At 43.6% G+C, this 8312-nt stretch overlaps 1 protein-coding gene across 9 annotated transcripts in view; it reads left to right on the forward strand.

The window, feature by feature from the left end:
• The window catches only part of PPP4R1 (protein phosphatase 4 regulatory subunit 1), a 65126-nt gene extending 62679 nt beyond the window's left edge, over positions 1-2447 (forward strand). For all 9 annotated transcript variants that reach the window (XM_039706093.1, XM_039706096.1, XM_039706095.1 and 6 more), the window contains one exon: positions 1359-2447. In XM_039706093.1, coding sequence (XP_039562027.1) covers positions 1359-1522 — 164 coding nt within the window. In that variant the 3' untranslated portion in view covers positions 1523-2447. The remainder of the gene's footprint in view (positions 1-1358) is intronic.
• Positions 2448-8312: the final 5865 nt, after the last annotated feature.

Below are 8312 nucleotides of genomic sequence, written 5' to 3' on the forward strand. Positions count from 1 at the left end.
CTATGACCCTGTTGTGGTGTCCAGCCTGCTGAGGAAATGAGTTTTTGCTCATATGCCAGCCTGTTCCTTTGGTGTCATTTTCCATGAATGAGCTGCTTGGTAGAGGTGTCACCAGAAAGCACAAGTGAGCAGCTAGCATCTGTGAAGCTGTTGAACAGTGCCCTTTATTTAGTTTAAAAAAAAGTTGATATTCTGCGTAATAAGAATAAGAAAGAAAAATATACACAAATATAAACCACCATTTGTTTTCTCTTTGGGGGAGAAGAAATGGCTGTTGTTTGGGCTTTATATTTTATGGTAGCAGTGGGAAGAAAGCTTCTGTGGATTCTCTTTAGGGAAATAAACCATGCAACTCTCAAATTGCAGAGTGTGCTTAGGAAAGCATCCCTGGTGCGTTGCAGGTGCCAGAAGAGTCAGCAGTGCTCAGAGTCCAAAGCGCAGTAAAGGAAAGCAGCATGAGAAGTATTAGGTTATTCTCTAAAACAGCACTTGGAATACTTCATCCATTTCTGGTCACTTCCACTCTCAACACCATACACTGGCTTGATGACTGCTGAGCACTTGTGCATGCTGGCTGAGGAAGCATATGGAGACAGCTGAGATGGATCAGCTGATGGGCAGATTTATCTCCTGTTAACTGTGCCAAGGATGTCACTGTTCTTCCTGCTGTCATGTGGCATTGGTGGTTTTGTGTCCCCCGCATGGATAGTGCACCTCCATTCTGCATTGCCACTACGTAAATTTATGGCAGGTGGTCTCTGCCTCAGAACTGTTCTGTATATGATTAGGGAGGGTGGATAGATTGGGAAATGCAGATTTAAAAAGTCAGTTCAGGAGTTTTTAAACCTCAGATTTCAACTAATCTTCCTGTGAGCCATTTGTAGCTACACTGCTTTTATGCACCTTGTGTCGAATGTTGGAATTTCTTCCACTCTTATTTCATGTTATCTTAGGTCTGTCATTTGATAATTACTTGGCAGGGCTGGCAGGGAAGTGGAGTGGCATGGCCATGGGTGGATGGTATCTTTCCTCTGTCACAAATACAAGTGCTCTCATCTGGAGTTGCTTCCAGGCTTTTCCTTCCTCTTTGGCCATGGAGTTTTGTCACCTTTTTATACTGAAGGGCTGTAGAAATCAAGTACTTGAACAGTTAGAACAACTGTACTCTGAAACACTATTTTTTTAAAGACAAATTCATAGATATATTTGGAAGTGTCTTGTGTGCCTACTGAGATATTCCAGTTAGACTGTAAGAGTGCACTGTCCTCTGCAATTTTGTATCTCGGGGTACACGCTGAGGTTGGCATTGAGGTTGGCTGTCCTTTCCTCCCATAAGTTTTGTGCATTTTCTCTTACAGAGTATTTCCTGAATTCTGCCAACTCTCACCAAGAAGCTGTGGAACAGACAATTATGGCTCTTCAAATGGATGGTGACAGTGATGTCAAGTATTTTGCGAGCATCCACCCTGCCAGTACCAAAATTGCAGATGATGCTATGAGCACTGCTTCATCAACTTACTAAGTTCTGAATGTTGCTATAATTAAAAAAAAAATTAAACCAACTATCCTCAAATGCTTCTAAAATGGTTGATTTAGAGCAACCTGTTTGGAAGGAGGGATTTCTTGCCAGATTTAACAGGTGGATGTTATCTAAACCTGATAACCAGGGATTTTAAGTCAAGGCAAAGTAAACATACCTGTGTCAGCTTGACTTTAGACAAACACTGCTCAGAGGATTATTTTTGCCACCGAAGCCTTAAATCTTCTGTCTTCCTGAACAAATGAAACTTGAATTGGCAGATCATTTTCATTGTAGAAAGGATGTGATGATTTCCAGACACCTGCATTGTTTCTCCTGAGGAGTTAACTTAGCAAGTATTTTCTGTAGCAGCTGATGGGCGGGATGGCCAGAGAGGCGAGTTTGTACAGAGACTGAGACCTCCAGTATTAGAGCTAAAGATTTTATCAGTCAAGGACTTGATTTGTGTGCAGCTGGGCACACCCTTAAGTGGGAATAGCTTTGATGTTTGTAAATGGGAAAAGTAGAAATTTGGATTTCTCTTAAGGGCTCAGTGCTAACACTAAACTAGAATCTGATTTTAATCCTTAAATGCAGCATATTGCTGTATCCATTAGCAGAAAACTTTGCTGAGTACCTGTGTCCTAATTATTTTCATGCTGGTCATGACCTAAAGGAAATTTATTAGCACATGTACTTTAAGTCAGGTATTTTTAACTTGATCATGATCAGCTCTGAAGGTGCAACTTTTTTTTTTCATATACTGTACATATCTGTGAGCCTCCTTGGAGTGCTGCAGTCTAATCATGTTGTTTAAAAGCTGTTGTGATACAAGTTGTTCTCTACTTGTCCAAATAAAATTTATTAATAAGATGGAAAGAAATCTTGTGACCTTTTTAAGACATTAAAAAACAAGTTTGAAATTTAAGTGGACTTTTTCTTTGTGTTTTCTACACTTTGGTGGCTATTTCAGGGGCAAGGGGTTTGCTTAATGATCATGAAGAATTCTGCATTTTGAGATGGAATATGCTACAGCACAGAAGTACTTTGACCATATTGTTGAGGTTTTGCTGGATTCTTCCAAGTGTCTGTTTTGCTTGGGAACCTGTTGCCTCCAGCCTGAAATGCCATAGTGGCTGGAAGTCTGAACATCCACCTCAGTCAGACGTACAGAAAACTGTGAGTTCAAACTGCCCTTAACCTGCCTGCAGTCCACTAACTGCTTTCCTTTCCTCTCATTTAAAATTACTGATCCAGTATCTCCTTCTGTCTTCCAGGGACAGCTTCCTTAAATCACCTTTCTTCCAGCCTGCAGAACCCAAAGTGTGTGAAGCTTTTTTTTCCCTGAGGAAGTAGAAATGGCTGTGGCAGCTTATCTTTGATGTATTTTAGCAGAACATTTTCACTTATCAGTCAGGTACCTGATGCCCTGGCAGTTGAGCCTTAGGAGGCTATCTTTTTTTCACCTCCTGTTTTTTTTTTTGGAAAATAGATTATTCTGCAGTTTTTTCTCTTGTAAACAGAAAGTTGCTATTTATTCACTTATCAGTCAGGTACCTGATGCCCTGGCAGTTGAGCCTTAGGAGGATATCTTATTTTCACCTCCTTTTTTTTTTTTTTTTTTTTTGAAAATAGATTATTCTGCAGTTTCTTCTCTTGTAAACAGAAAGTTGCTATTTACTCCCCAGAGGCTGCTTTTGTACTCCTTAGCACAGCCATGGAGGTGGTTAGGATGCAGAGTCATCTCTGTCTGCTTTGAAGTATGGTGGGTTTGGGGTTTTTTTGGGGTAGGTTTGATTTTCTAAATTCTAGGGTTTTTTCTTTTAGGCTTGAGGATTTTTGTGGGATTTCTTTATTACTTTTTGTAGGTGTGTGTTTTTCATCTGCTTTTTTGGTGTGGGTTTTTAATATGTAAATACTTTTTTTTTCCTATGCATGTCCCTTTTTCTTTTCAAATTTGGCAAAATCCCTGGAGGACTAGGCGGGGTGACAGCAGATTGTGTGGAATCAGGGAGCAGTGCAGCTCTCCCTGCTGCCCTAAGGAGAGCACCTGGAAGTGACTCATCTTCTCCCAGACCAACGATTCCCATTTTACCCCAAAAAAATTTGCAAATATGCAAAGTCCAGTTGATTTCTGCATTTTGTTCAGAGAACATAAATCCCATCATCTGAGGGGTTTTCTGCCTGTCTGTAATGATAATTAAATTGGAGTTGAGTCCTGTGTGCAGTTCCTGAGGTGAACAGGGCTGTTGAGACCAGAGGATGGTCCAGATCATCCTCTTGACTGTGAATGGAGCACAGTATTCACTGGAAGAGTATTGGGGTTTAAATCCCAGTATTTGGAGTCTGAAATTAATGTGGCCCAACCTAATTCCATCACTGTACTGTTCCACAAGTCCAGTGAAATGAAGGATTATATCTGATCCCTTTGGTATTTTCTAGTGACTTCAGGGTAAAACACTTCTATGTTGAAAAATGAGACAGAAATTCTGGATGCTTTATTTATGCAGTAGTGGTGCAAGTCTAGGAATTTGAGGGAGAGTTTGAAGCTTTTCCTAAGGGAGACTTGAGTGTTTTCAGTTTCAGAGTGCCTGCATCCCCCTTCCATGTAACAACTTAGGACAAAGCCACTTCTCTTCACTGAAGGTAATCTTTTCTCCTCCACCCAGCGTGTCATGGATCCATCCCTTTTCTGCTCTGTTTGATGATTCCCAGGAAGCAGAGGGGAAGGAAAGACTTGCTTTATTGTCAGCATTTCTCTAGAGCATTTGATCTGCAGCCTGAGGGATGTGGACTCTATTGCTGAACTCTGATAGGGGATTTTCTCATGCCAGCAGTGTCAGCAGTGCCAATAATTCAATCTTTGTCGTGTGCCTGAGGAGATGGGGTTTGGGGAAATTTGATCTGCAGCCTGAGGGATGTGGACTCTATTGCTGAACTCTGATAGGGGATTTTCTCATGTCAGCAGTGCCAATAATTCAATCTTCGTTGTGTGCCTGAGGAGATGGGGTTTGGGGAAGTGTGCATCCTTGTTCTGAGCACTGTTAAAGGGTGTTGTTTCTTTTCTGGAGCAGTGTCTGGGGATGCCACCAGAGATCCTGCTCAATTACCTCCTGGGTGCCTTTCCCAAGGAAAGATTTGAGCTCTGTACCTCAGTTCATTTCTGTTTTGGTCAGGATTTCCTGAGCAGAAGTGGCTCCCAAGTTGTCATCTGTTGGTTCATGGTTTTAAAAAGCTGTATCATCACTCAACCTTCACCTGCGTGGTAGAATACCAGATTGGTTCTTCACAGGCAATTTTCATTGTTTGCCATTTAATATTTTGGCTCACTCATCTTGAATCTTCATGAGAATTCTTCACAGGAAACTCCTTTTTTCCCGATGTCCTGGTTGCAGCACTGCCTTTCTCCTGCTTGCTGTTTTCCACAGCAGGTTCTCTCCCTTCAGTTGTTTCTCCCCCAGGGATCCATTAGGATTTTGTATGGCCATTTCCTTGCCACACTTGCCTGCAGATTTCATGCCAATAAAACTGGCAAATGTCTGCAGCTCTGTAAAGGGTGGGGTTGTTTATAACCAAGACATGAGCAAGGCTTGGAAACTGGTTTTTTTCCTGCTCTGAATGTCCCAGATGGCTGCTGCACAAGTTCCTGGCCCCGTGGGTTCATTAGGACAACAGAACAGCAGGGTACTTGTTCCAGCCTTGTTAGTGCTCGGCCCCTTGTCCCTGTGCTGCCAGAGGTCAGGCTGCAGAGGTGGAGGATTGGAATTGCTGGTGGAGGGGCAGGAGGGCCAAGTCTGTCCCACAGCTCAGACACTCTCTGATTGACTTCCCTCCTGCTGGCAAAGGCTCCTGTTAGTCCCGTGTCATTTGCTGGGGAAGCCAGTGTGCAGCTCACGTTTTCTGACCTGGTTTCAGCCCTTTGTTGTGAAGGATGAGAAGTCTGAGGCAGGCAGGTGGGCAAAAGCTGGTTCTGTATTCCACTCACTCTGTCCTCCTTGATACGATGGGAAGGGTTTGTCTCCCTGTCTGTGCCAGCATGGAAAGGATATATCAAGTGATTAAATAATTTCTTTATGTGCAGAGTTAGGACTTACTGAGAGACTGCCTTAAAAATGAAAGTATGACAGAAAACCTCATTTTGCATGATTTTCTCCCCCTGCCTGAGTGCCTTCAGATTCTGCCTGTTAGTTTTAATTAACATTCTATTTAGGTCAGAAAAATAAAGAGCCCAAGTAAATGGAATTATTTTAGGGTTCAGTTCTGTTGAGGGCTACATCTAGCTGATCAGAATACACTGTCACTTAGCAGAGATAAATAACCAAATATTTAAACATCTTACAGCTCTCTGATCATTGTCTGCTTGAAATTCCATGACCCATTTCTGCAGATGTGTAGTAATGTTTCTGTGTGGGAAATGCTTTAAAGGGATTACCTGCAGGTGCTTTGGGATTGTGCCTGTGACAACTGAAGGCACTGAGCACACTTCTCTGCATGTTTTTTTGCAAGGTTGAGAAGAGATGCACTGTTTGAACATCAAAAGGAATTTCATTTATTTTTCAGTCAGTCTGGGTTTGCAGTGTAAGAAAAACCCAAATAAACTCAATTTGAGTAAGGTACCAACAAAGGCACAAGTGGGGACCAGGCCATTTTTCTTGTACTGGTCATTGATTGATCTCATGGTTTCTTCTTCTGGTCTCTTAGCTGACGGTTTTGGGTTTTTTTCGTTTTTTCCAGTCACCTCCTAGATCTTTGTGCCCGGCACTGTTTCCTACAGGCAGTGCTGTTAGCAGGAATGTCCTGCACTGGGATAACACCAGGCAGTGACTCTCAGTAGGAGTGTGCCACAGCAGGAGCTCCTTGGGACTCCCAGGCACATCTGTGTGTCTGCAAGAGGTGTTCATTGGTGCAGAAATCTGGGATGCAGTATTCCCAGCTCTCAAATCAAAATGCTGGGATTGCAGACTTCCATGGTGATCTGCTGGGATTTAGATGAATGAGGCTCTAGCTGTGCTCAAGGCGCCCTTCCCCTTCAAGGACCAGCTGTGGTTCCTCTCCTGGACTAGGGAGTTCAGAGAGAAGAGGGATTTGGGAAGAGAAGGTTTGCAGGGTTGGTCTGAGAACTCTTGCGGTTCAGATGGGGAATTTTTCCAGGCTGTGGGAGTGGGGTTGTTTGGTTTAAAATCATATGTTTGTGCAGTGTAATCCTTTGGCAGACCTTCTAGCTCACGCTGTTAAGGCAGCGGCACAAGAAACTCCAGAGGAAACGTGGCAGCAAGTCCCTTGTGCCAGCAGGGACAGTGCCGAGGCAGAGTGCCCCGGGAGGGGCCTGGCCTGGCAGGCTCTGTGGGTCTCCACCTCTGTGAGAGGGTGGGGCAGCAGCCGAGGGCTCCGCCGAGGGACAGGAAGGACAGACAGCCATGCTCTGGCACAGGGGGCCGTGCTGTGGCTTCTGCTGTTGGAGTGTGTTTTAAAGAACAGAGTGGAGAACTTGTGCTCTTGGATATAAGCCATGTTTGGTCTGGATGAGGCATTTTTCCCTGTGCAGATGAAACATTGGGAGTAAGAGCTCTTGCTGAGAAATTAAAACCTTGACAGATGAAACTTGGTCAGGCCTTTTTGGCATCAGTTCGGGTTGAGGCTTTAATTGTTATCTAATTTTAATTGAAAGAAATTCTTGACTTCAGTACATAAATTTTAAAAATTACTAGTTAACTCATTAATCTGAGGGGACAGAGAAATAGAAGTGCCCCCAGTGCTAGTGTAGGTACAGTGAATAGAGGTGGAAACCTTCTGTACAGGAGTCCTTTATGTCCATGGTACAGGACACTGAATTTCTGGAGGCCCATCTAACATTTTATTTTTTGTAATCTTTGAGTAAATAAAATAAACAACCCCAGTTGTTTTCAGCTGTTCAGACAATACCAGTTCACTTCAGGCTGCTTTTTTCAGGTAAAAAGAGGGAGGGAAAAATCCTGCTTGGTGTGCAGATGTCTGAGGCTGTTCCAAGCACAGCTGCAGTATTTCAATGGCTGTAAAAGCTGTCATGATTTCAGTAACCTGTGGGCAAACTCCTGCTTTGTGTCCTGACTCATATTGGCACAGGAATCCCAATGATTTGTTCATACAGGCTTCCCGATCCCTTGGGCTGATGTGACCAATCTGTTCCGGGCCTGTGTTGGAAAGGGCTGTCAAAACAAGCCAGGTGGGTCATTGTCGCCTGTCCCATCACCTGGGCACCTCTAGTGGATGTGCTCACATTTCAAAAAGGAAGCCAACGAGCCAATCACTCTCAGCAATGTTAAGTCCAGAACAGTAGAATTAACAGTGGAATTAATGTAGTGAGCCTTGTGACCAATCTGTTCCGGGCCTGTGTTGGAAAGGGCTGTCAAAACAAGCCAGGTGGGTCACTGTCACCTGTCCCATCACCTGGGCCACCTCTAGTGGAAGTGCTCACATTTCAAAAAGGAAGCCAACGGGCCAATCACTCTCAGAAATGTTAAGTCCAGAACAGTGGAATTAACAGCGGAATTAATGTAGTGAGCCTGGTTCCTCCCTCATTCAGTAAATGTAAATCAGTGGTGTTTTGTCCAAAGGGTTTGGCAGGGATTCTGTGCTGCACTTGGCACACACAGGCTCGAAGGTGTTGCAAAGAGGTTTAAGTCACCTCAAAGGATATTTTGTGCTCCTTTAGGACATGGATGTGCTTCATGCAGATGGCCAGGCTGCTCAGGTATTTTTCTATGGCCCTTGGGATTGAGAAATCTGTAATGTGATCTGAACAGCACACTCAGAT

This window comes from Passer montanus, unplaced genomic scaffold (genome assembly GCF_014805655.1).
Source record: "Passer montanus isolate IOZ18808 unplaced genomic scaffold, ASM1480565v1 scaffold19, whole genome shotgun sequence".
Classification (NCBI taxonomy): domain Eukaryota; kingdom Metazoa; phylum Chordata; class Aves; order Passeriformes; family Passeridae; genus Passer; species Passer montanus.